Source organism: Lytechinus variegatus, chromosome 2 (assembly GCF_018143015.1).
Source record: "Lytechinus variegatus isolate NC3 chromosome 2, Lvar_3.0, whole genome shotgun sequence".
NCBI classification, from domain to species: domain Eukaryota; kingdom Metazoa; phylum Echinodermata; class Echinoidea; order Temnopleuroida; family Toxopneustidae; genus Lytechinus; species Lytechinus variegatus.
This window is the reverse complement of record NC_054741.1, coordinates 27,307,389-27,335,356: the sequence shown is the minus strand read 5'-3', so window position 1 is coordinate 27,335,356 and position 27,968 is coordinate 27,307,389. Positions and strand designations below refer to the sequence as shown.

The 27,968-nt window shown below is 36.9% G+C and overlaps 2 protein-coding genes across 3 annotated transcripts; one reads left to right on the top strand and one right to left on the bottom strand.

The window, feature by feature from the left end:
* Positions 1–8: 8 nt before the first annotated feature.
* Positions 9–6,814, bottom strand: LOC121407724 (cytochrome b5-like). 2 transcript variants are annotated; one of them, XM_041598914.1, is made up of 5 exons: positions 6,675–6,814; positions 3,366–3,500; positions 2,998–3,034; positions 2,542–2,633; positions 9–1,426 (listed from the first exon to the last, which is right to left on the bottom strand). In XM_041598914.1, the coding sequence occupies exons 1-5, from the start codon at positions 6,765–6,767 to the stop codon at positions 1,403–1,405; spliced, it is 381 nt and encodes a 126-aa protein (XP_041454848.1). In that variant the 5' UTR covers positions 6,768–6,814; the 3' UTR covers positions 9–1,402. The 2 variants fall into 2 exon arrangements, with proteins under 2 accessions (XP_041454848.1, XP_041454849.1); XM_041598915.1 differs by lacking the exon at positions 6,675–6,814 and adding an exon at positions 4,339–4,627.
* Positions 6,815–20,108: 13,294 nt separating this feature from the next.
* Positions 20,109–27,173, top strand: LOC121409420 (1-acylglycerol-3-phosphate O-acyltransferase ABHD5-like). Its single transcript, XM_041601357.1, has 7 exons — positions 20,109–20,325; positions 21,631–21,716; positions 22,718–23,034; positions 23,721–23,928; positions 24,592–24,706; positions 25,776–25,962; positions 26,998–27,173. The coding sequence occupies exons 1-7, from the start codon at positions 20,192–20,194 to the stop codon at positions 27,085–27,087; spliced, it is 1,137 nt and encodes a 378-aa protein (XP_041457291.1). The 5' UTR covers positions 20,109–20,191; the 3' UTR covers positions 27,088–27,173.
* The last annotated feature ends 795 nt before the right edge of the window (positions 27,174–27,968 follow it).

Here is a 27,968-nt window from a genome sequence, read left to right as displayed (position 1 = left end):
CGCCACCCATGTCCAACAAACCTCAAAAGTGCATCCTAACTGGCGCAATAGTAAATTTGCAGCCCTAAATGGCAGAACAAGTGAAAAGTTATGGAAATCCGTAATTAGATGCATGTACCTACGAATGGTGCTGGAAAGGCAACCATACCGCCATGAGACCCTGTTTAATGTTTGTTTCTTTTCTTTTCTGGACGCCTGTGCTTAGCAGCAGAAGATGTAGAGAGTGACCTCTAGGATCGGTAGGAGCTAACTGGCTGCAGCGCTATCGATTTTTTTTGGGGGGGGGTGGGGGACTTATCTAAAGTGATAACGCTCGTATTAATTTATAGAAAATACTGCTAAAATACACATTTCTTTTTTTTGGGGGGGTGATGTTTGCTTGTTGGAGGATTCATAGTAATATTTGAATCTCAGAACATTTTTTTATAAAGAATAGTGCACCCTGTTACGGCACATTTTGGTAAATTGCACGTTTTGGGTAAATTACCCAAGTGTGCAAATTTACCAATATGTGCCGTTTGGTAATTTACCAAAATGTGCAATGTACCTAAATGTGCCGTTTGGTAATTTACCAAAATGTACAATTTACCTAAATGTGCCATAACATGTCCCCACTTTAATGAAATCTATGATCCACTCCAGTACTTTAGCATAATCTATCATATAAAGGTAAAAAAATACATAGTATACAAGCAAATGAATACATACTAAGTTTATGTAATAAATATGATAAAAATCAATCAAGAATTACCCTTGTGATATGTTGTTATCACTATAATACTTATGATCTATGCCTGATAACATAAATCATATGTTTTCATTATGTACCAGTTTCCTAGTATTCTCATAAAGGCCCAGGAAGCCCCTAGGACTATCTTGTAGTTTGCATACAGCTGGCGCAGGCTACAATAAACAATTCATTAAAATCTGAAATGGATATAATTTTTCCATATGGTGCATATTTACTTGTTGCAGCATTTTCATCGCAAGATATATAAAAGTGAAAGACAGTATAGAAGAATATACCAGTATTATTCACAAAAGCTATAATAAATACCTTCTTAATTCTTCTATAAGCAATCGAAACCACACATAGCCAGGTGCAAAATAAAATCAAGGATTCATATTCTTGATTCATATCTGCACATTAGAATATATATCAGAAAAAAAAAACATTGCGATTAAAATTCAACTGCTACAAATTTTAATTGAATAAAAGTGACTCATATAATAGCAAAGCTGCCTCCAAAAGCACGAATTACACATACATGTATATACTATACACTTTATTTAAAAAATAGACTCCATATTTCTCATAAGACAAGAAGACATCGTGATATTGCATATTTATGTTAGATTTACCATTTAACTTATAATAAAAGCAAGGACTATATAGAAGTCGTCAACCTTTCTCCAGACGCTCGTTCTGTATACAGATAAAACAATTGGAAGGAATATACAGAGAAACGGTAGGCAATGAGAGGAGGGAGGGATGTGGAAGGAGAAGAAGGAGGAGAAAAAGAAAAAAGAAGGAGGAGGAGGCGGAGGAGAAGAAGAAGAGGAAGAAGCAAAAAGGAGGAGGAGGAGGTGAAGAAGAAAAAGAAGGAGGAGAAGAAGGAGGAGGAGGAGATGAAGAAGGAGGGGGAGAAGAAGAAGAGGAAGATGAAAAAGAAGAAAAGAGGAAGAAGAGGAGGAATGAGAAGAAGAAGAAAAGAAGAAGGAGGAAGAGCAGGAGAAAAGAGGGGGTGCAGAAAATAGGTAAACATTAAAAAGTCTACTAAAAATAAAAATATTACCAAAACCATGCGTATATTTACAGCCTCTTAACCATATTGTTTGAATCAATTGAAATGATTGTAAGGGGGGGGGGGGCGCACCAACACCGAGATGGAGACGCATAAATCACCTCGATATAATCTTGTCACATTTGTTTTTTAACATTATGGAGTTGTTCATGCTTGACCTACAATGGTATTTCATATTTAAATTGATTTTTCCATGTTCAGCCTGGAGTAATGAGCCTACCATTTTAAGGGGAAGAGGCAGAAACTATTATTACAAGCGAACGAAGTGGACGAATAAAATATCATGGATGTGTCCCCCAAAAGGGTCACATTTTCTTCAAACATTTTCTGAAAAGCAAAGGAGAGAGGATAGAGCTCAAAGATATTTGCATCTTCCCCGTTATTTATTTTTACAAGGGACAAGCAAAAATTATATAATTTAAATAAAGTCATCATTAATTTCAACCACTCACGTCCCATGACGCCAGCAGAGGAGGTGTGGGGGTTGGGACATTTATTCTTGTAAACAATTTTCCAAAGGTCTTTTTTCCATTTTCATGCCCCCCCCCCTGGATCCACCACCGATATTTCACAATGATTTTTTGTCCTTTCAAATTAGTTTCTCTTTTTTTTGTTACACAGGGAAGGTGTACTGTACCTTGTAGTGAATCAACGTGTCTTTGGATGCGGACCGTTTTGTTTGCCTCTCTCTTCAAAATAATTTCTGTGAATCAATAGGTAAACAAAAAAATCTTACCGTATTCAATTGACCGATCATAAAGCCAGCTAGCAGCTTCTTTGCGTCATCTGAATGACCCTTCCCCTCGAAGGCATAAGTTGCGTCAGTACCTTTTGATAAAGAGAGTTGCATTCACATCTATGATAATCAGATCGATTCTTGATATAGCCGAATAACTTCATAACAAACTTGCAGGTAATAGATTTATGGGCATTTTGATCCCATGGACAAACTATTTTATAAACCATATTATAGTCGTGACTGATATAACATTTGCATCAAAATTTATGGTAAATACGATAATAGGTAGCAATGGAAGAATTCTTTGTAGAAAAGGGAATTTTACCAATATTGATGGAAAGTGAAGTGGGGAGAGTAAGATGGAGGGAGTGAGGGTGGGGGGGGGGCAGAGACACCCACGAAACCTAACAGAGGGGGGTGGGTGATATAAAAAATAAAAAGTATATAGCCTACCTGCCCTTTCCATGATAATTTCCCATCCGCCAGGATGCTGAAAAAATAAAACAAAATAGACAAGAAAGATCAGCTACGTTTGTAAATTGCAATGAAATTAATCTGCTGTACAAAATATTAATTTTTAACATGAGGGGTACTCCGGGCTGAAAATAGTTATATCTATCGTTAAATAGATACAATTACCACGCGAAATGCTGAAAATTTCATCAGAATCTGATAACAAATGACAAAGTTAATGAATTCTTAAGTTTTGCATACAAAGGTGCGGGGGAATATTGCCTGAAAAAAACAGTTATTAAAAAAAATTGAAAGGCAGTGAACTTATATCACAAGTGTTAAATGGGCTATTGTAATGTGAAACCCACCTCTGAAATAAATGACGTCACATCATAGACAAAATCTTTAATGACAAGCCAACACGAACCACGATCTGAATGAAGAGCCACCTCCTTCATTGAAAACTGAGTGATATCATCAACGTTATTGTTGTTTGGACCAGACTGTAAGGGGTCAGAATAAAATGACAAATATTTATATAATTTCATTAATTAACGATTCCTATAGACGGTGGCAAAAGGGATCCAATTATGTCTAAGGGCCTATTCACACGTGAATCTTGAATCATCGTAATAATGACTGCGATTGTAATCGTGACTGTGATTAGCGTTCGTGATTCCAATCATGTTCGAGTTTGGTTTGACACATGCTAAATATTCGTAATTAGCCTTATTTTTCACTGGAATCATCATTCAAATTACTATTTTATTTACCGTGTGAAAGGGCGGTAGAATTGTTCACCGATAATTCGATTTTTGATACGCCTGGACATTTCTCAGATATATTTTATATTCGTTATATTGTAGTACCAATACGAATTTTTTATAGGGGTTTAGGGCACCGAAGCATACTTATTGTATTTTGTATAGATCTATTTTGTGTGGGGGTGAGGCCTTTGTAGATTCATGGTTCTTAATTGTAGTAGGCATAATCACAAGATCATAAGGTGCGAGGCTCAGGGGGCGGGGTAGAGAGGATACGAGGTTCATATGAGTTTATGGCATGGAATAGAATCACAGTTAAAAATGAAATCGGAAAAGGCTTCGATCCGCAGGTCACAGTAATAGGATAATTATCGGTATGAAAAAACAACAATTGGGATGAACAGATCGAGATACATACACTATTTAATATTAAGAAAACATATATACTTCATAATTACAGAAAACATTGAATATACCTGCAAACATAACAAACATAAATAAGCATATAAAAGTGTATATAGCTCATACAAGGGCCTTTTAAAAAATAATCTTGCTTTTGCAGTCAGGCGTATCTTACCGCTGTAAAGGAACTCGTTTCTGCAGTTGCCATTGCACAAAACTTTCGCTTATCTAAAACACACAAATTTAGGTTCTCAATTCGTCAGCTCATGTTCCTACTGCATGAACAGATCGACCATGCTTAAAAATCTTCCTAATAATACCACTTATTGTCGGGTCCGCTGTCACACAAGTAAACTATAAAATCCTGTCAGACTGTTTAAAAATTCAGAAGTTGATGCTGAAAACATTATTCCAACTCGCACATATCTCGGTGGCCCGGTGCAATATATACAGCATAGGGTTTATGAAAAAACCGGGAGAGGGTTTTAACAATAGAAGACCGATGTCGCGAGTTTGTTCAATGCATTCATCCTTGCGATGCGAGGAACAATTAGTATTTTATTGATCGAAAAGAAAAAGGGCGCCGCATTATTTGGCTCACCGAAACAAAATTTTTATGGACTCTGTGCAGTGAGAGCGACGCTAACCAAACGCTCTTGAAAAATCCTTGTGGTATGAGCAAAACTATTGAAAGGGGGGGGGGGGGTGATATATTTGGTATATTAGTATTTGAGTATAATACTTGACAAACAATTGACAATAAATTTGTTTTAAAAGAATGGAATGCGGATATTGACGATAATGTTTAAAAGTAGTTGGTTGAGAACGTTTTAACTTCCTTCTACCCCTTTTGACTTGGGAGTATTGATGGATTGATTGATTGATTTTATTTGTCTGGTAACTATGAACAAGTACAAGAAAGTATGAACAGAAGTGTATACCTTGACAGGATTGCCCATGAAAGCCGAGATGGCTTATTTCCAATTTGTTATAGGCGTATTGATCACTTTTAATGAAGAAATTATTTTAAAGGGTTTCAGGGGGCAACTTCCCTAAGTTAAACCCCGGCTACCCCATTATCAGTCAAGTGGTAAATTCACTCTACAAGGTATACAGTCTGCCTTGCAGTTAACTGGTGAAATCAATCATTAATAAAATGATTATTTTTATATCATTATGACAATTACTATTCAAAGTTCATTGTAAGCGCTGTCACAAACACTCCAAAGTATATCTTTAATCAAAATGAATTTATGCCATCAACTGCATTTATGGGATAATGAGTATCAAAGGTTCCATTCTATCAAAGTGCACTGAAGCTAAGTTATTATCATTACGTTTATTATATTGCGTATTATTATAACGTGAAAATGTCCTTTAAAACCACTGCACTCCCGGAATGTGTGTGTTGTATGTGGGCTCGCCTGGGGGTGTGTATGAAATACTCTCACCTGATTGGATGACATTTGTGCGATCGCTGAATGAACTGGCGCAAAGCCAAGTTTAGGCTTACGCGTTCAAACCTCAATATGATTTAAAAAAAAACCTCACGAAAAACAGTGCAAATAGGCAGCAAATTACACTCCTGTCAACAGTATACAGAGCAAACAATATCAATAAGTAAATGGAAATGTATTACAGAAGGAAAAACAAAATGAGAATCGAGTCGAATTAGTGAGAGTGCATGTGTGGTCAAAATAAGAATGAAGTTCCGATTAACAATAAATGGCTGATTTCTGTAGACCGTGTGCGGGTCAGGGGTCAAGCTCAACAACAACGTCATAGTTTTATTTCTCGAATACACAATACCAGCAAAATGGAGAACGGTCAATCTTATTTTGTTCTCCATGGTTTGCACTTCCATCCTTTCCTATTTATAAAAAATCGCATTTGTATATTAATGCGATAATGTTCATTACTTTTTCATTATAATTTCTTTTTTTCTTTCGTGTGTGTGTGTGTGTTGGGGGGGGGGGGGGTCCACGAGTTCCAAAAAAAATGACGAGGGAAATAATTACCATGGATTTGGGAAATGGATAATCATGTTTACTGTAATATTGGAAGCATGTTGTTTTCTGAAGCGGGAAATATACAGTGAATATTATACTTAATCATATACATGATATTAAGCCTATGTATAGATTGTATAGGCCTAAAAGTAAATTAGATTCCAGATCAATCCATGTGGTAATATTGATAAAAACTCTGAGGTTAAGGATGTCGATGCTTGGCCCTATACAATTAACTACGAAGGAATATAATATACATGCACCATTATGCAGTCGTTAGATTAGCAGAGGATTTTAAGATACCTATGCGACCAGATAATGAAAAGGAATACGTATTTATCTAAAATTATTATTATACAGTTCAAAACAATACCGTAGAGCCTCGGCCGCGTTGATGCCGCGTGATGTTATTTTCACATGGCAAGATTCATGACTGTTATCAGTTTAAGCTAAAATGATATACCAAACAACAAATGGATAATTACAAGATAAGCAGTCTTACCTTATTGATATATTCACCCTTGACCATATTTATTTTCCTGATCCAATGATTATAAAAAGTAACTTTACACTCGTTCATGCACACATGCACCATCCATACAAAGTGTATGCTCAATGGTATAAAATTCCCACGTCTGTAAAATACATCCTGCGTGTAGAAGGACAAGGAGCATTCCTTGTCAGTGCCTGTTAATCGACAACTTTCACAAGTTACTAGAATGCTCGCTTCTGATTGGCTGGGAGTAAATTCGTAATTGAGCACCACAGACCAGACACCCCATGAAAAGCTCCCCCGGTGTGAAAGGATCCGGGTTGTCTTGATGTATTTTTCCTTCCTCGAAAATATGGGTCTATAAAATGTGGTTAGGTGTTAAAGGAAACTACAACTTAAGAATAGAGGAAATCCCGTTTGAAAGAGTAAAATGAGAGGAACAATTAGAAACAAGTTTCATCAAAATCGATGAATAAGCAAGTTATTGACGTTTAAAAAGTCTTGTTGTACTATCTATGGGGATCCTCAAATCAAGGAGATATCACAGGTAATAACTCTTTGCTCAAATTAGCCAACATGCTTCAGAATGGCATATATATTTTGTGGACAACTTTCCATTTGTTTTGTACACAAATTTTCAGATTTTGCCCATCATCTTTCAAATTGCATCATGCCTCCTTCTGAGTATGTCATGGTCATGGGAATATATATTTACACATAATGTAAAGGCCAGGAGGAAATAATTTGGATTATGTGAAATAAAGGGGACAATCTGAATATTTGTGCACAAAACAAAAATTGAGAGTTGTCCACAAAATCAACCCATTTTAAAGCATGTTTACCAATTCGAGGGTACCCATGTAGAAAGCACAACGAGACTTTTAAAACTTGCATAACTTCCTTATTCTATAAACCGATTTTGATGAAACGAGTATCATATTGCTCCTCTCATTGCATTCTGATTAGATCAATTATCTCCTTGTATTTTGGTTTCTGAGTTTATGCAGGGGCGTGTTTTAAAGGATAGGAAATTCAGAGACAATGCATTTGAAAATATATCGGAATACAAAGGCATTCCAATCACTGGCAAAGCACTCCATGTGGGTTTGTGCAGAAGCAAAATATAAGTATACTTTTGTCTCTAGAAGCATTGGTTTGAATCAATTTCTTTAGCAAATTTAAATAAGTTTTGGACAACAAAAATAAAAGTCCTTGTGATATTTTATGCCAAAGTAATACAAAAGATTCGTGAAAAAAAGACATATAAAATTTTTAAAACTGACTAAAACTGACTAATTTCATCATCTTCTGACAATTTGCGCCATTTTAGTGCTTACTCATTATGAAAGATGTATAATGATGAACATAATTTGTACAGTATTTTTTTTATGCGTGTTCTTGCGTGAATCTGAGGTAACTAACTTTTAATATTAGTCGAATTATGGCTCTTTTTGTTCTCTGATACCCATAATGCCCACAAAATGTACTACATGCATTATCATTTACTGGACAAGCCAATTGGATTCCGATTTTATCTTGTTGCTCCGAGAAACTGTCGCCTGAAAAAAAAATGTTCCTATATTATTGCACATCTGAATGTTGTTGTTGAACATGTTGAAACATCTGTTTTAAATACATTATCTTGTTGTCGGCTCGTTAAATGGGTTTAAAGCAGGCTGGTTCATTCTATCCTTTCTAACACATCCCTGGTTTATGAAAGTGAATTCCAGCTTCCCTTTTTTTTTCATTTAGCAAATTTGAAGTTCGATTCTTTATCATGGTTGTTGTTATTACTTTTCAATTTCAATTATGTTTATTGTTGTTATCATTTATATCTTCATAATTATTAGTGATAATAATGGCGATGATTATTTCATTTATTATGTTATAATGTTATTAGTAGTATTATATTTATTATCATTATTTATCATCATCATCATCACCATCACAATCATCACCATTATTTTATTATTATTATTTACTACTATATACTATTATCATTATTTTTATTATTATTATTTTATCATTATCATCCTCATCATTATTATCATTATTATTGTTGTTGTTATCATCATGCATCATCATCATCATCATTTCAATGCACATGCAGGGGCGGATCCAAAGTTTGCCGATTTTTTATTTCAGCTCGCGCTTGCATCAATCATGTCAATATTATTGTTTAGTTAGATAACTATTATATTTATGATTGATAAAAAATGATCACATGATTTAGGGCCTTTTCATAATTTATTATCATAAATAATGATGACATATAAAGCGTGCTCATATTAAGTCAGGTGACTGATATATGTGTATTTGGTATGAAATAGATAAGTATGCATTTTTACACTGAAAAAAATATATACATAAATACCGAAGTAATAAAATATTCGGTTCCCCGACCTTCTTTGCTTAATAATGGATGAAAATTACTGGTAGTGTGTTTAGTGTACTTACTATATTATAAGGGGGTGCGATTTTACCACTTGCCCCGGATTGCCGTTTTTGATAGATACGCCACTGCATTTGAAATTAGCTTAAATGGTAAGCGTAGATAGTGCAGGGCAGGGGTAATTATGATACTGTTTTGAACGAACAATTAGAATACTAATAAAGGTAAGAGACATCCAAATAATAATTAAGAATAGAAAAAGACAATCTTTAATTCTGTTGAAATAATTATTTGCATACATTTTCTATATTTAGCTTCCTTCCCATTCTCGATCAAAACTCATTTTCTTTTAGCAATTTAAAGTACTTAATTTTTTATAATGGTTATGGTACACCTCTGTTTGGACTGTCATCTTCAGTAGGCAGCTTGTCTGGTGTTGATGTCTGGTGTTTACTCATTCAGAACATCAGTCATGGTACACCTGTAGGTTGGTGTTGGTGTCTGGTGGTTATTTATTCAGAACATCAGTCATGATACACCTCTCTTTGGATTGTCATCTTCAGTAGACAGCTTGTCTGGTGTTGAGGTCTGGTGTTTATTCATTCAGAACATCAGTCAGGGTACACCTCTGTTTGGACTGTCATCTTCAGTAGACAGCTTGTCTGGTGTTTATTCATTCAGAACATCAGTCAGGGTACACCTCTGTTTGGACTGTCATCTTCAGTAGACAGCTTGTCTGGTGTTTATTAATTCAGAACATCAGTCAGGGTACACCTCTGTTTGGACTGTCATCTTCATTAGACAGCTTGTCTGGTGTTTATTCATTCAGAACATCAGTCAGGGTACACCTCTGTTTGGACTGTCATCTTCAGTAGACAGCTTGTCTGGTGTTGATGTCTGGTGTTTATTCATTCAGAACATCAGTCAGGGTACACCTCTGTTTGGACTGTCATCTTCAGTAGACAGCTTGTCTGGTGTTGATGTCTGGTGTTTATTCATTCAGAACATCAGTCAGGGTACACCTCTGTTTGGACTGTCATCTTCAGTAGACAGCTTGTCTGGTGTTGAGGTCTGGTGTTTATTCATTCAGAACATCAGTCAGTGTACACCTCTGTATGGACTGTCATCTTCAGTAGACAGCTTGTCTGGTGTTTATTCATTCAGAACATCAGTCAGGGTACACCTCTGTATGGACTGTCATCTTCATTAGACAGCTTGTCTGGTGTTTATTCATTCAGAACATCAGTCATAGTGTAGCCTACCACTATTTGCTGTCATATTTAGTAGACAGCTTGTCTGGTGTTGGTGTTTATTTGTTCAGAACAGCAACCATGGTACACCTATGTTTGAGCTGTCAACTTATATAGACAGTGTGTCTGGTGTTGATTCATTAAGAACATCAGTCATGGAACACCTTTGTTTGGGCTGTCACCTTCAGTAGACAGCATGCCTGGTGTTGAGGTCTGGTGTATATTCATTCAGAACAAATCATTGTACACCTCTGTGTGGACTGTCATCTTCAGTAGACAGAATGTCTGATGTTGATGTCTGGTGTTTATTCATTCAGAACACCAGTCAGGGTACACCTCTATTTGGATTGTCATCTTCAGTAGACAGTTTGTCTGGTGTTTCTTCATTTAGAACATAGGGTACACCTTTGTTGGACTGTCATCTTTAGTAGGACAAGCTCTCTGATCTTTGTGTCCGTTTTAGTCATCTTCTGTTGGGAAGAAAATATATTATTTCTATTAGTTGTTGTTGTTATTGGCGCAATGCGCCAAACATTTTAAGTGGGCAAAACATGTTGTATGGGGGCAAACTTTCTTTCAAATGAAATGATGAAAATTCGAACCAGTAATGCGTGCAAGCTAATTAAAATTTTAGCTTTCTCATGATAAAAGTCAATTTTTTTAATAAACTTTTACATATTATTGAAAATAAATACGCAATATTATTACTTTTCCTTTCCCCTTTCTATCATTACCTATACTTATTTTTCCTTCATCTTTCCATGATCGTGGAAATTTCAGGGGCAGTGACTTAAGCCCCGCCCCCGATCTATACGCCACTTTTGTTGCTGTTATTATTACTATCATTATTATTTTCATATTTGTTATTCTTTCCTTATCATCATTATCATTAATTTCATCGTCGTCATATTCAGCACCATGCATTATATTATTATGTGTCGTATTTTTTAAGTATAACCCTCGCGTAATACCAATTGTGTGATTATGTTAGGCCTTATTCACCTTTATTATGTTCTCTTCGTCCTAAATGACCTGGTAGGAGTCACTATGTCTATCCAATCATTTCTTGCTTGATCGGTTTGATAGCTTGAATCGAACGAAGGCTCCATGACCAGGTGATGATAGTGGACAGCCATTCTTGCCAATAGATGTACAATTCCGGCCAAGATGCAGATTCCCTTCCTCCATACCCTCATTCTTGGAGGCTTTGGGTTGGCGGCATCCCGGCTTCTGACAACGACATGACAGATTGCAAATGAAGTACCATTCAACTATATTTTTGACGGAAATGACTTTTATTGTACAGGAATGTTTTATTGCACACCTTCATCTGCATAATTTTGTTGATGTAATATCAATTGTGGTTTTAAATATGAATGTTTGTACACCCTTCAAATCATATTTGAATAACTCGGTGAGGTCCACAGGTATCTAAAACTGAATACTAGTAGTAGAAAAAAGAAAATATTCAAGATAGCATCAAAGAAAATTACCAGACTGAAATTTTATTCTAACCCAAGTTCTCACCAAAAATACGCATTATACCCCGGTAGAAACAAGGGAAATGGTAGAGCTACAATTAAACTGCAGGCTTCTTAGTGTACAAGAGAATTCGAGGTATTATACTTTAAATAATTATATAATCATTTCCAGTAGCAAAGCCCTCTAGTGAACGAGGTTTCACCTTCAACTAACCTCTTTCATCTGCGCATTTTCGACAGGCATCGAGATCAGCCAGCATGTAGGCGACCAAGAGATCGGCTTCGATTTCCTCGACGACCTCCGTCATGATGTCGTTGAGCCAGGATTCGATCTGGTCATCGTACGTCATCGTGATGAAAGAAGATCCATTCGGTTGTCGGAATCCCTTCTTTCCCCTTCTCTTTCTATTCCTCCTTCCTCGCATCCTCCTTCCATTCGACTATTAATGCAATCATTCAGAGTTAGATTTCCTCAGAATTGCGGGTTTTATTTACCATAAAATCCAGGGGCGGATCCAGGATTTTGAAATAGGGGGGGGCGCCAGCGGCGAGGGAGCGAAGCGACCGAGCGGGGGGAGGGTTGTGGGAGGGGGGATACCCCCCTCCCACGGCAAGGACTTTTTCAAAAAATCATGTCCAAAAGTCGTATTTTGAGAGCACCTTTAGAAGAAAAATGCACACTTAAATCACTGTAACTTCATGAATAAAAGACACATACTGACCATTAGCGGCGGAAGCAAAAAATTTTAGGAGGGGACAACCCAAAAAATTTTGACAAGCCAAAAAAAAAAAAAGGTTCTCAACCCAAAAATTTTAGGGGGGAGGTAGGAAAATAAATTGACAAGCAAAAAAAAAAAAAAAAGTCACACACCGTATAAGCGGTCATTCAAAACATACATTTGGCAAAGGCTCTTCACTTGCTTGCATCGTGTGATTGAAACGTCAAATTTAAATGATAAGAAACTGAGACTTGTAATCGATAATTTCCGAATAATCCATTCTGTTTATTGTCATTTGTGTATTTACATTGTGTGCGCGGAGGAACACATCAGGCCGGGAGGGGGAAATGCGATCGGGGGGGGGGGGGACGGGGGACGTGTTCTCCCTCAAATATTTCGGGGAGGTCGTCCCCCCTAGATTTTTAAAACTTTTTTTTGATTTTCCTGGCAATTTTTTTTAAAGATATATTGTAATCAGCAAACCTATAGATTATCAAACATTAAAAATGGGGTAAGGGGGGGGGGTTAATGTCACAATTTCTACTTTTTAACAATACACAATGTGTCCTCGGGACGTTTTTCCCCAGCACGAAAGTATTTTTATTCTCCCCCCCAACCCCCCCCCCCCCCCGTCACATAAAATCTTCGCTCCTTACGCTGACATATAGCTGCCTATACACAGCAAACGCGGAGTGGGGTCGACTGGTGATTGAGAATATACAATTTTGCTCCTTGATATTTCGTTGGAATGATTGCTTCGGCGAAACTTAGTTGGGGCGCCCTGGATAATATGCCTCTGAATCTACCAGAAAGTGTAAAAGTTAGTTTACATTAAATACAAATATGTCTGACCTATACATTTCAGTGAAAACGTACATGACCAAGGCAGAATGATAATGCTGCGCACGTGGCGCCCGATATAGGGCTTCATCTTTGAGTGAAGAATAATCTCGGGATAGACATTATCATTCGCATCGTTGACACTTTCTCTCGCGATCTGTACTTACAATTTACATGTATTTGCCATAAAGACGGACAAACGCATGTTACAAAAAACACAAAATTTCGGGAAAAAATGATATCCAATCCAACATCTTCACACTGGTCAGTGACTCACTGCACTGCAACTCCCGATTACAAGTGGTGCAACTTTCCAACCAATCGACTTGCGCGCCCTGGAATTCCGGAATTTACATATTGCAATACAGTATGACAGAGGTGCATTTGTGCGAACACAATGGCCATGAGTGTAAGTTAAAATTTAGCTTTGACTAGATCTAGCCCTTGAAATTGACTACATTGTACCAATCCAGTAAATATAACCATCAAAAAAAAAAAAAATCCGGCGAAAATAGGGGGGGCGCGCGCCCGGGGCGCCCCCCTCTGGATCCGCCACTGAAATCGTCAGAATTTGTGTAACGTGAACTCAATCATAATCGCCCTCAGGCCCCCTCCAAAACTCATAAAAAGAGAACAAAATAAAATATTCATCTTCGGATGAATATGTGTAATTAAGTGAGCGTTTCATCATGTTCATAGCAGGAGTTGTCGGATGTTTTATCGGGCAAAATATGTTTTATCCAAGATTATAAGGAAAGTTATAAAATTTGGCAAATTATGAGACAAAATGAGAGATGAATCGCTCTCCCGAAGTCGAGATAACATCTTGACGTTTCTGGTAGTAATACTATGTCTAAGGCAAAAAGAACATTTACAAGCTTAGGTTTTTTTTGATAAAAATTAAACATTTTCTTCTATTTCGGGTTTGTTTAACAAGGTCACTAGTCTTCATTCTTTATCTTTGAGGGATATTGTGAAGCATCGTTGTTGTTGAGTTTATTTATTGATTGTGATTATTTTTACTTCAATAAAAAGCCTTGGAGGGCTAAAAAAAAACAAAAAACACAAAAAACAAATTGTCGATAATCAGTCAATGATGATATTAGAAAGAAAATTTTCTCATACCTTTTGCGAGACATCCACGTCTTCCTCCTTCTCCTCATCATTCTCCAACTCATCGTTCTCTCCTGGTTGCTGTTGATTCATCAGGTGTTGATCGATCGCCATGATGAAAGCCGTGTTCAAATCGTAAAGACGTCGCAAAACTACTCGTGCAGCATTCTATTCACAGGAGAAGCCAGATTGCAAACACACATATATATAATTGAAAAGTTGTAAACATTGGGATTTTTTTAGAAGGGAATGATGTCCTCATAGTGGATTAATAGCTGAGGGAAATAATAAAACAAAAGGAAAGAAATCAAATTCCTGAGTAATTTTAACCTTACTGAGCAATATGAAGGGAAAAAAATATCAGAAGCTAATCAAGTTGACATAAAATAATCAACAGCATTGGCACACCACCCCAGAGAATTTACTCCAAATATATTATTCCGAAACAAACTCTATGTATTTCTGTATTTCTTTTGAATTTCTGTTTTTGTCGATAATATGAAATAACTAAAATATTCTAACTGGAAAGGACATAGTGTGGAACACAATGTGAAATCACTTTCACACTGTTAACAGTCAACCACGTGAACACGCTATGAAAAGTCACACTATCGAGATGTCCACAGTTTTAAAGTATCTTCACACTTTTGAATCTGAGCATTTCAACAGTGTGAATAATATTTTCACATAGTCCACTATGTGATCACACAGTGTTTACTCCAGCAGGATATACCAGAAGGAAACAACAAATTATATCAGCCGAATCAGAAACTTAAGTTAGAATTTTTTCTCCTGTTTCTCTAAATTCCATGACGATAAGATCTTAATTTATGTTCATTGACATTTACCCTCTGTGCACTTGTCGTCAAAGACGTATCTGGGCAGCAGACCCCCTTCCCTCCTCCATCGAAACCCTTAGCAGTGTCTCCCTCTTCACTGGTAATACTGGTGCAAACACTCAAAGGCGTCGGTGACCGTCCCGGACCAATGGGTGCTTTCTCCGAGGTGCTTGATCCTTCAGGGGTGCTGGTAGGTGTCTGCAGTGGCGTTCTATCCATACCCCAAGTCATCGGTGCTCCAGGTGGTCGTGGTCGGGTCAACCTGGTGCCGTCTGCTTTGGCCCACTATGCATATTGGAACAGATTTCATCAAAGTATTGGTGAAAAGTCTCAAGAGGATCAAAACATTTGAAATATCATTGAAAACGTAAAAATCATGAAAAATTGAATTGCCTTAATGTACATTCTTCTGAAGACATTATAGACCTAATACACCATGTTGTTGCTGTTTTTTTTTTACATTTACAGTTTCCATCAGCTAAGCCATACACCTATCCTTCCAAATCATCATTTTGTATACAGTACGGTTATCGTTTAAATTGAAATCAAACAACTATCCTTTCAAACTTATTTGCATAGATTTCTGTGTTTTCCTTTCTCTTTTAGCATTTTACAATAATAATTCAATCATAGCCCTCATACTTAGGAATGAAAACGATGTTAAATTAAGAAAATAAAATATTATAATCAAATTAACAAAAACAAGACAAGAAGAAAGTGCATTTTAATTTGCATGGGATGGATAGAAATAGACACAAAATATTTACCTTCCTCATATAATACGAATCGTTTGTTTTCCCTGGACAATGATCATAACGGGGAGGGTGTGGCCCTGCTACCCCCGTCCACTGGTATATATAGAAAAAATAAAAATACATTTGGTATGTCAAATTGCTTATGGAGGAATCTTGGTAAACAAAAATACATCCTCTTCAATCAACATTGATGTAATGAGCCAATTTTTAATGGTTGATCTATACGCTCTCAAACAAACTAGTTAAATTGACGATTAAAATAGTCAGCTGGGTGCAACGGAAATATAGTTATCATGAGTTAGAAGGATGAAGGTGGTAAATAAAGATAAAGAAAGTCAAATGAATGAGGGAGGGGGCAATGACTGAAAGAAAGGCAGAAAACTGTGCCACTGTGTCATCGAAAATAAACATAGACAAAAGTAGGAGAAAAAAAGTAGACATGGTAAAGATGTTGGCCTATTATAAGTAAGAATAAGATAGTGAAGAGGAGATAAAGAGAGAGAGAGAGAGGGGGGGGGGGGGGTGGGGATAGAAGGAGGGAGGGAAAATCCATTTCCAATTTTTTGCTTTTAGTCTACTTTTCGTTTCAATTAGCACCATTTTCATCATGAACCTGATAAAACCTTACTAAAGAAGCATGGCCTTAATAAATTTTCAGTATTTTAGGGACATTCCACATCTCTATTAATATTTCTTTCAGAATAAATAATTCCATTTAGATGTAGATTATTGTTCATGAAAGCTAATGGGGGGTGGGGCTTCATTATTTTGTTCGGCCTTTACGAAAGTTTTTGACATGCATCAATCACATTGATTATGATTTTTAATATATACCTTTTTACGGTATTGTCCCTTGCCGCCCTTCTTCCTAACACCAAATCCTCTTGGAGGTGTATTGCTACTCTCCCGGGTATTTTTACAAGGTTTAACTTGTAGACAACCCATATTGTAAACGAAATCGTCAACAAATTAGCCAAAATAATCGACAGAGAAATCTCACGCAAGTGATATTCTATATAGTCAATGATAATGTGATCAAATCCCAATATTTTGATTGCCAGTTAATAGTAGCCCAGCAACTAGGTGCGTGAGATTTAATGACGTAACAATAAATGAATACGCGAAATTTTGTCAACGTAACGCCGTATATCCCTATCGTGTCCCCGTTGCCCCCAATACGCCCCCGCCTTCCCTCTAAGGACCTCGGCCCTGCCCAAATTTGAAATGTTTATTCAAATTTCCCCTTTTTAAAGATTAGGACCTGATAGGTTCCATGACCATAATGAGTGTGTGTTAGTGATAGTATTCGTTGAGTTATCACTGAGCATAAAAATATTCCCATGCAAAATGTTGAGTGACAGACTCCATGTAGGGGGAAAAATGTGTGGTTCATCACCACAGTGGTCTATAGACAAATTTTTTTTCAAGGGACGGAATGCGGAACTTAATAAACACAATAAATGTTCCCCAAAGGTAGGGGGACCAGAGGCTGGAAAATTTGACAAGCAAAAAAAAAAAAAAAAAAAACGGTAATCACCCAAAATGTAAGGTCATTTCGGCCAAAATACATGTTTTATTCCGATTTTGAATGATGTATTTCTTTCCATCATAACAGACGGAAATAGTAGGGGGAACATTTGATATTGTGTCCCCTTACTATTTACAGTCGGGGGGGGGGCGCGTCCCCATGGGCTTTCCGCCCATGTTGGTAGGCGAGACATGTTTCCTTCTCACGAGTCACTGCAAACCATCCTGAACAGGACCCTTTTCTTCTTTTCAGGTCAGTATTCATCTGTCGCTTCGCGCTCGTATATTGTTTACTATAGGGCCTAGATACGCAGCTGATCACCATTACACAAATTGTTCTGAGTGTTCATTTTTCAGGTCTGAATACATGTCCCGGGGGACGGAACTGATGCAGCCTATACAAAGGTTTACTCTTTATCATTCGGAACCCCCTTATAGAAAATCCTGGATAGGGCCTGAGCAGGATGTGTATCTTATTACACGGAATGGGAGCGCGAAGCGCGAGTGAAATTTTTCTTTAAGTGGCCGAAAATATTGTCTCTTTTTTCCAATTTTTTCCCTTGTCTTGAAATATGAAATTTCGTTCCTCCTATTATCTTCTTCATTTTTTCTGTTATTGTTCCCTTTTTTCTTTCATGTTCTTTTTTCTTCTCCCCTCCTTTTGTTCTGGCGCCGTCGAATGGAGGGGGGGGGGTCTTCACACCCCCTGGATCCACCTCTGATGTTTATTGGATTATAATAGGCAAACATTGATGATTATGAATGCCATTCTACTCTGGGAAAATAAAATTTGCATAAAATCAACCGGTATAGATAAGCTAATAATTATTTGAATATAAACATCATTTTATCTGTTTGATATTTCATTTATTTATCCATTCATTTATTGAATGGTGCGTGCATAGACTTTCTTTTCTGTTTGTATTTCTGTTTGTGGTAACTCCCGTAGGAACTCGGCAGGACAGCATTTTTTGCTGGTAAACGCCAAGCTGGTATATAACCAATTACCTTGGAAACATTTTACGTCTAGGTTAATCAGTCATAGTGGCTGACGTAATAGACGACAGATATCACTCTTGGGCCTTTTTATCAAAGTGGAGACAATGGAAGAGTTGGGATTCGAACTCACAACCTTGCGATTATGAGTCAATGCTCTAACCACTGGACCACACGACCGTCCTTTTGAATAGGACAGGATCATGATTTTGGTCAATTCTTTTTTTTTTAATCGAATTCTTAGAAAGGGCATGCCTATACCAAAGTAGGTTGATAAAAACACAAAAACAAAACATGTTGATGCAGTTTAGTTATGGATTAAAAAAAAGTTTTGGTTTTGTAAAGTCGCGATAAGCTACAAAACTGCTGTATCATGATAAACCAATCACTGCATGGCGTACCCCCCCCCCAAAAAAAAAAAAAGTTCCACGACCGAAAAATTATATAAGGAAATGATTGAAAAAACTGTAATGAAATAATTTTCTGGATATTATATCAAAATATTTCATAACACTATATTTTCAGTTAATTGAAGGTTATATTACTTACTCGCTTCGCTTGCTGGTCGAGCTTTATATATTTTCACATGCCCCTTTCATTAAGAAACTGAAACCGTGATTTTTTTTTCAATTCAATTCAATTCAATCTAATTCGTTTCCTCTGTCAATCTTTGCATATTTACAAGGGTAATCCAATTTATTTAATGCAACATAACCATTTACATCGATTTGTACAATGCAATAACTATATAAAATCTAAGAGGAAAGAGATTTTAAAAAGCAAAGCATACAGGCCCCCTTTTATAATATTTTCTAAATCGAATTGCACCCAAAAGGTCAATTCGAATAATTTTGATTAAAAAATCAAATCCGGCAGCTTAATGCTGACAGTTTTACGGATGCAAAATAAGAAAGTTATGATATAAACATTTTTGCATAATTTCACAAAACATTTATATGCACATACTGGTCATGGTGCAAAATAATGAGGGAATTACCTTTGACGTCATCCACTATACTTTTTGATATTTTTTTCAAAAGAAAAAAAATAACTTGTTGCATTTTCTCCTGATAATAAATGATGTGTAACAATGCATGTGGATCGAATTTTCATTATTATGCTAATTTAATTTTTCTTGTTGACACTGAATCTTTTTTGTAGGAGTGGACAATGTTTTATCTTTAAGTTTCCTCTTTCAATAGACACAAAGTAGGTCTAGAAGCTGAAAATTTGGCAGCGATCTCAATGTGCTAATTTTTCAAGATATGGGGCCATTGTTCGCAATGATGTGGTTTTCTTGCTGAATCTGAAAAAAATATCAGATAAGTCGAGGCATAAAATTTTCCCATGTTCAATTGGGAAAATGAAAACGTTATTCAAGCATTCGGGATCCTTCCTAACTTCTTTATGTTTCGTATTCTTTAATGAACAATTCCAAACATTCGCTGCGGAATTACAAACTGCTAAAAATACATTATGACGTCATATATTGTTTACATTCATGGCCGCAGTATAGACACCGGTAATTTTTTAGAATGACTTGCAGTTTTGGCTGCTTATGCAATCGATCCTGAAATTACTAAATTTGGTGGATTCAGACTATTTTTCGTAAAGATGACAACTACAGAATCAGTACAAGAACCAGACTTGAGCACAAGCAGTGACAAGAAGAGAGAAATGACGATAGAAAACGGAAACGAAAGGCGGATTTGCCGAAGATCATGCAGTTTGAGGCGGAATGATGACGGGTAAGTTACGGGCGCTGGGCCTGTCTGTGTCGCGGGGTAGCTCTGCGCCGCTGTATAGTAGTTAGAAGCAAGTTCGAGTTCGTGTTGTAATTAAGAGGGGGGGGGGTCGGACACCTTTTGGCATTTTTAAAGCCTGTTTTTTTTGTCTTTGGATATACACAAAAAATAAAAATTCAGTAGTTGCAATCTACTGTAATTGGCATTAATTTTCTTCTCCATTATTATTGTCAAATCTTCGTCTAAAACTAAAAAAAATGTATCTAGAAATAGAATTTGGCCTTAAATAACTTTTCTTCATGCTTGAGGCGAGCTTTTTACTTTTTCCAAATCCAAATGGATGTTAAAAAATCGATTGACCACACACACAACAAGTGGGTATATTTGTACCAATGGCAATGCACATATACCGATATATACGTACCATCCAAAATGTACCATCCATAAATGTACCGTTAGTTAGGCGTGACATGGGTCAGGAAAAGGTGTCGTTACTATGATGCGTGTTATTGAAGGATTTTCCTTAAGCTTTCAAAATTTTGGCAAAATCATGGTTTCGGGAACCACTCGTCGATTTGTATATGCGCACTTGTGTTATTGTGTACAAAGTGAATGGAGGTGGAAATAGGGAACTGTGCGTGTGACTGAATAAAGCGCTGTGGTATGAAGTGAACGGTAGTTCCCAATATCACCATATTAAATGCCAAAATTTTCTTTCTTTTAATAGATTATTCATATTTTTGCTAATTTCCGAGGCATTGTTCAACACAAATAGCGAATATTCAAGCAATGATGCGACTGACAAGCAAAAAAAAAAAAAAGAAGGTCTTCAAGCTAGTCAGGGGGGCAGAAAAAGTGTTTCATGCTCGTCAGGGGGAGCAGGAATACGTCCTTTGCATGTCGGGGGGGGGGGGGGGGCAGAGTGGCCCCCTCCCCCTTGCATACTATAAAAACTATGGAAATTCAATATTTGAATGGATTATCTTACTCTAATTTTGATAAAGTTAGAATGAAATAGCATGACAACTCCTTTTGAGGAGTGACACTGCACTGCAATGTTGAGGAGAGACACTGAACCATGCACTGCAATTGTAATATTTGGACAGCCACCTTGGTTCTCATCTAGAGTTTATTTTTTCTCCCATCATATCATGATTACATTCAGAGAGGGCCAATCAAATAATTTTTTCTGAACTATATATCTAAAATTGAATTTAAACTCCCTAACTTCCGTAGAAATCATACCCAATAAAGTTCCGTAGTGACCTCTACTTTGGCTTTTATTTTTCATATCTTTAATGTTTCCAGTGAAGGATTTTTATATCGATGGATGCCGAGGTGGAGTCCTACATCAGCGAAGCTTCTAGAAAAAGCAGAGGAGAAAATTCTTGGCTGTAAGTTGAACATTTAAAATCCTGTTGGTTAAAAAAATGAAAGCAAGAACCATGAATATTTAAGGTTTTTTTATGCGATGTAATTATATTATTCAAGCTATGATCAAAAATTGTTCCAGTGGATCATTCAACTGTATCCCTGCATATATGTATCAGTGCATGTAACTCACTTTAGACTTTGGGTAATTTACAATCTTATCAGTCTCTTGATTCCTGAATTTTCAGTTGCTTTATTTTTCTTCCAAAATTCAATCTCATGACTAACTGGAAGTTTTAAAGAAGACTTAATCATAATTGCTTTCGTCCATTCTGTCATTCTCAGTCTCAGTGGAATATGTGCTTAGGTACACACAGATCCTTTCCCCTCAAAAAAAAATTAAAACAAACAAACAAATGAATAAATTAATAAATACATGAAATAAATAAATAAATGAATAAGTAAATAAATAAATAGATAAATAAATAAAAGAAATAGATAAAAGAAAAAAATTATATAGGGTTGGGGGCTCAGAAGCAGGTCCCAAGTGTAGTTTAAAGTTCAAAGCAATCATCTTGTAAATTCAGGTCATTGTAGTTTGTGCAATCTATACAAAATAAAGATGATATAGATTGCATGAATGATTTATGATTATTTTATCCTAAATCACAAAGTCATTAACGAATGACAAGTAGACTTATGCAGGTCATGAATCGTGATCTAAATGTCAGAGAAACGATAGAGCCCACTCCATCAGACCAATGTACTTTCATCTGAGGATGTACATGTATCTACTCATATTCCTGTATTTAAAAACATTTTATTTCGTCAGGTCTAAGAGTCTTATTATTATCACAAGTCTATCATGATATTAATAATAAGCTGATGTAATTTTCTAGAAGAGTCATTTCTCAAGGGCCCAAGATCCCTGTTTGAATTTATGGTCCTGTAAAATGAAAAGTATTAAACTTGTTGTGCCTACTACTTTTTCATTTTTAACTACCTGAATACCCTTCTGCCCTAGGTCTAACTGTGCCATACAAATCTTTCTTTGCGGATATCGACGATGGAGCGAACCAAATCAGAACGCTGGAGATGAACCCTTCCAATTCAACCAAGACACCTTATGTCCTCATCCACGGTTTCGCTAGTGGCGTTGCACTCTGGGTAATGAACTTGGAAGGGCTGGCAGTCAACAGACCTGTCTATGCCATAGACGTCATGGGGTTCGGACGCAGCTCACGCCCCAAGTTTCCATTCGGAGCAGAGGCTGCTGAAGCAGAGTTTGTCCGATCCATCGAGGAATGGAGGAAATCTGTGGGCTTAGAGAAAATGATCCTGGTAAGATTTATCTTTCAAAATATCTGACAGGGAAATGTGGACTGCTCCTGCGGTGGTGATATGGTCAACAAATAATCTTGTAGACTAGTTCAACAACAACACTGTTTTGGAGGATTTATTTTTAATCAAAGTTGTCAGTGTAGTAGTATAGATTGTGCCTTCTAACTAGATTATCAGAATAATTTTTAATATAAAATAAATAGATAAAAGAAAAAAGAACATGGAAAGAGGAACCCAGATTGAAATATCAAGAAATATCAAGGATGTCCTTTAATGATGATTAAGGTCTTTGAAATGAGCAACTACGACATTAAAAAATATGTTAAGTTCTGCAACATGGATACCAAATAATGCTTCCTAAATACGTAGAGAACAAAAAAATTTGAAAATTTAGATCTAGAAGAGCATCTAATGTAATCCTTTCTTCATCTGGTGCTATAGTTTTCAAAGGGCTCTGCTGCTTATCTTGAAGATATTGCCTCAGTTGTTCAAAAGTTATAGACATGCTGTACAGCACAATGTATTCTGAATGCCTGTTTGGTGCCTTTCTATCCATGCACATATATCTTGTTCATTTGGTCTTTTTGGATATGTATTGAAAGGGTAAAATCAAGAGTAAGCTAGATAAAGCATGTGGATGTAAACCATGCCCTGTAACATTGTATTCTTTATCTTGATGTTTCCAGATTGGTCATAGCTTGGGTGGTTTCCTATCATCGGCATACAGCCTGGCCCACCCTGAGAGGGTGAAGCACCTAGTTCTCCTAGATCCTTGGGGTGTGGTCAAGAGAGACGAGGAGGAGAAGTTGGAGCTGCCTTACTGGGCTCGCATCGTAGGAACCATTGCACTTTCCTTCAATCCATTGTCAACGATAAGGGCTGCAGGGCCACTAGGTATACCTCTTGCTTTGCTTTGAGTCAACCCTTGGCAGGGGCGGATCTAGCATTTTCCCATGGCCCTGGGAACAATTTCCTTTACAGGGGGTGCTGGTGTAAATTTGGCAAGCAAAAAAAGAAAAAAAGGTTTCACTACCAATGAAGGTCATTATGATCTGAAGAAATTTGACAAGCAAAAAAAAGGTTTTTAGAGAAAAATGAAGGCATTTTTGATCCCGAGAAATTTGAAAAGCACAAAAGAGGGTTTATCTCCAAAATTTAGGTCATTATTAGTTTTACTTGGCAGCCCCGTTGATCTGCTACTGCTGGGTACAAAATATTGATAGCTTTGTCCTTCATTATGTAAAAAAAAAAAACCCTTCTAACCTACATGTATTATTGTACTGGTACCAATTTCTGAATTTCATTCTCCAGTACTAGTTTTTATGAAAGAAGTTGTCTTGCCTCTTTTAGGAAGGGTAGTTTACCAGTCACCTATAATGTATCTAATGTCTATATGTTGGATCTTACAGAAGTAAGTTTTAGATAAAGTGTTCAAAAGACCTTTTGAATTAAGGTATGGACACAAACATGTAGTAGTGTTTCAAACTCCATTATCCAGCTTATGTCCTCACAAGTGAGATTAAAATGAGATATTTTTTTCTTTTCATGATTTCTCAGGACCTTATTTGATTAGAAAAGCAAGAGGAGAAACTGTTGGAAGGAAATTTTCATCGCTCTTCAGTGATGATCGCATCTCACAGTACATCTACCACTGCAATGCACAGTATCCAGCGTAAGTCTCTGAAAAAATTGCTTAGACACCATTCTCACTACCTTCCTAAAACTAGTTTAGTGGAAACTAGTTTAACGTGTAGTGAGAAAGGTTGAAGTGGTCTTGGAAGCGATCTTCCAAATCGGTTCAGAAAACCACCTCACGATGCAGTTTTCAAGATCGCTTTGCCTCGTTAAACTGGTTTTAGCGTAAGTGAGGACACAACCGTTCCTCGGGAAGCGATCTTCGCACATTTTGAGCACGCTACTCCAGGTGTAGAATGCCCACACTGCAGTTTTGAATATTGAGCGAAAAGTGTCACCCTACTGAGAGTGTTTCCATAGCAACAAGATCACTTTCCGTGAAGTGATTTGAAAACCACTTTCTTGTGATCAAGTGGGAACACTAGCAAAGCGATTTTCCAAACTGGTTTCCTGAATCGGTTTCCAGTAAACTAGTTCTTGAAAGCATAATGAGAACAGCCTCTTATTTCACCTGCCATTAGATAAAAATTACTATTTTTTAATCCCATTTTATGTCTATCACTACATAAGTATTCATCTTTCTGATCTTTCTTATTATACCCCCTGCCAAACGAAGTTTGAAGGTGTATATACGAATCAGTTTACTGTCGGTAGGGTGGTCAGTCAGTTGGTCCGTTGGAAATCTTTTTTAAACCGATTCTCATAAAATTTGGAACAAACATTTGTCATGGGGTAAAGATTTGCAAGTCATATTTTGTGTGTGTGTTCAAAATCATGTTGCCATGGTACCACACATGGCCCAAAACCCAGGAAAACTTGTTGCGGACCAAACTACTTCCCCAGTTTTTTTCCAGTGCTCATAAAGGACGGATATTAATCACCTTCATAGATATTTTGAGTTTAAACATTTATCATTATTTGATTCTTGATGGGGGGGGGGGGCGGTGGGTGGTGGTGGAGGGGCATGGTTTTATTTTCTCTGCCCCTCTAGTCTTTATGATTGAGAAAAATACACAGAAAAGGAATCTTCTAAAAGCCTCACCAGGCATTGTTACGTTACCTTCCCTATTTCAACTTGTTTCAATTTCTCTCTGCTCAAACTGCAGTGGCGAACAAGCTTTCAAGGATATCAGCATGCAGGTTGGTTGGGCCAGGAACCCCTTAGAAGACAGGATAGGAGAATTGCCAGCCCACATCCCCATCAGTATGATCTACGGTTCAAGGAGCTGGATGGACTTCACTGGAGGGAGCCTGGTGAAGCAGTTAAGACCTAACTCCAGGGTAGATGTCAGGGTAAGTGTGGAGTAACGGTAGTTCCTTGTATACAGCATAGGTATCCCGCCAATACTGGCTTAAGGGAAGTGACAGAGGCAGGACCCAAAGGGAGAGCTTCTCAAAATTGATTTTAATGGTGGGACAGGTGAGTACAAAATGTTGCATGAGTTTTAAAGACTGGCCGCACAAGTGTCATAAATTTGGTTTCATAAATGCTAGACTTGTATTGATAGATAGATAAATGGTTTATTAATAAAAATCAAGACATCATCGTGGCTAAGGCCGAATTGCGATGTATTCACAAGGTAATAAAGACACAAAAAATATTCTAACAATAACACAGATAATAACAAAAAAATAATACGGATAAAGCATGGTATTGTTGTGGAATTTTGGAAAGGTAAGAGAGATAGGTGGGAAGGAGGAGAGGCAGATAGAGAGAGGTGGTGGATAGGGATAGAGAGAGAGAGAGACAGGGAGAGTGAAGGAAAGGAGTGGAGCAGAAAGTCAGAAGAAAAGAAGGTAAAAACATTATGAAAGAGGTAAAAAACATGAAGTGTACGTAAGAATAAACAAAGTAAGAAGAATTCGAAAGTAAAATATTATCCTAAACACATATTGGTATAGTGGTCCATTATCATTTACCGAAATTGTTGAACTATGAGAGACCCCCCCCCCCTTCCGTACATTTAGGGTATAATTGAACAAATAAACGTAAGGGCCTTATCAGGATATTTCTATTGATCACAACATTTTCTTATTTGATATGAAAAGAATGAGGCAGCTTTGAAAAATCTGACCATGGCATACCTACAAGAAATTCCCTTATCTATAATTTTACAAACCTGATATAATTGATATTTATAAACCGGGTTTATTATATAAACCCGGTAGGATTTTTCCTTGAACGCTTTAGCGCCTATTAATATGGCGGCTCAGCTACAGCCGGGGTAATAATATGATACCAAGTATCAAAGCGCAGTTGAGTATATGCACATAGTAACTGCGCTATATAAATGGACATATTATTATTATTTATCGATTTTCTTGCAGATAATTAAAGGAGCAGATCACCATGTTTATGCCGATAAAAGTGGCCAGCTCAATGAATTGATCAACTCGTTGTGCAAGGATTCATCGTGAGAAACCATGGGTCTGCTTTATCATATCTGACCAATCTTTAAGCAACTCACCCAGTCGGTAGACTGTTAATAAACCAGAGACATCAATTTAAGGCTGTCATCTGAGTTCAGACCCCACAGTCTCCTATAATTTAAGGTACATGTACATGTAATTTACTCCCTTTAAGCCTATTCGGAGTCATTAGTGTATTTTCAGGTAATTCCACCCTCGTATGTACAAAATATCTGATTTTTGGTGATTTTGGGCCTCTGGTCAATATTGAAGATAAATTTAAGGAGCTTTAATGTGCAGCTGAACTTGTCAGTGTCTTGATTGTCATAAGCAGAGAGTATGTGGTGAATTTAAAGATCAGTATACATGTACATTTTGTTGTTGTGGCTTATATGACAAGTATCATTCAGGCATGAATATTTGCGCCAGTTTCAAGGTTATGTAGTCTTGTTGCCAAAACCCTCTCACGCTATGTGACTGATGGAATTTTGCATATATTGTAAACACCTAGGGGGGTGGGGGTTTCACAAAGATACAAGTATGACATAAGAGCTGCACTTAAATGCCGACACATTCATGATATGTAACGTGCAATCTCATTAATCAATACGCAGTAGTGGGGTCTTCTTTGCATAATCTGACCAGTGCGGTCATGCCTTTTATTCCACAAGCAACTCGACATTTACGTGCGATTGACTCTAAATCATACTTAAATCTTTGTGAAACACCCCCCTCCCCCCCCCCCCCCCCCCGATGACCATGACCAAATTTCTTCCCCATTGTGGAAATCTATTGTCATTCATTTAGATTAACTCATTCATTTAAAATGAAAGGAAATTTTGACTTTATTTTTCATTAGAGTTATTTTATTGGATTAAAATAAGTTGAAG

Coding starts and splice junctions, on each gene's coding strand:
- LOC121407724 (XM_041598914.1), bottom strand. CDS start 6,767: ATGGTGCATGTGTGCATGAACGAGTGTAAAGTTACTTTTTATAATCAT. Junction 3,501..6,674: donor AGGGTGAATATATCAATAAG/GTAAGACTGCTT, acceptor GACCCCTTACAG/TCTGGTCCAAACAACAATAA. Junction 1,427..2,541: donor TGATCGGTCAATTGAATACG/GTAAGATTTTTT, acceptor ATCTGTATACAG/AACGAGCGTCTGGAGAAAGG.
- LOC121409420 (XM_041601357.1), top strand. CDS start 20,192: ATGACAACTACAGAATCAGTACAAGAACCAGACTTGAGCACAAGCAGT. Junction 20,326..21,630: donor TTGAGGCGGAATGATGACGG/GTAAGTTACGGG, acceptor TAATGTTTCCAG/TGAAGGATTTTTATATCGAT. Junction 21,717..22,717: donor AGAGGAGAAAATTCTTGGCT/GTAAGTTGAACA, acceptor CTTCTGCCCTAG/GTCTAACTGTGCCATACAAA.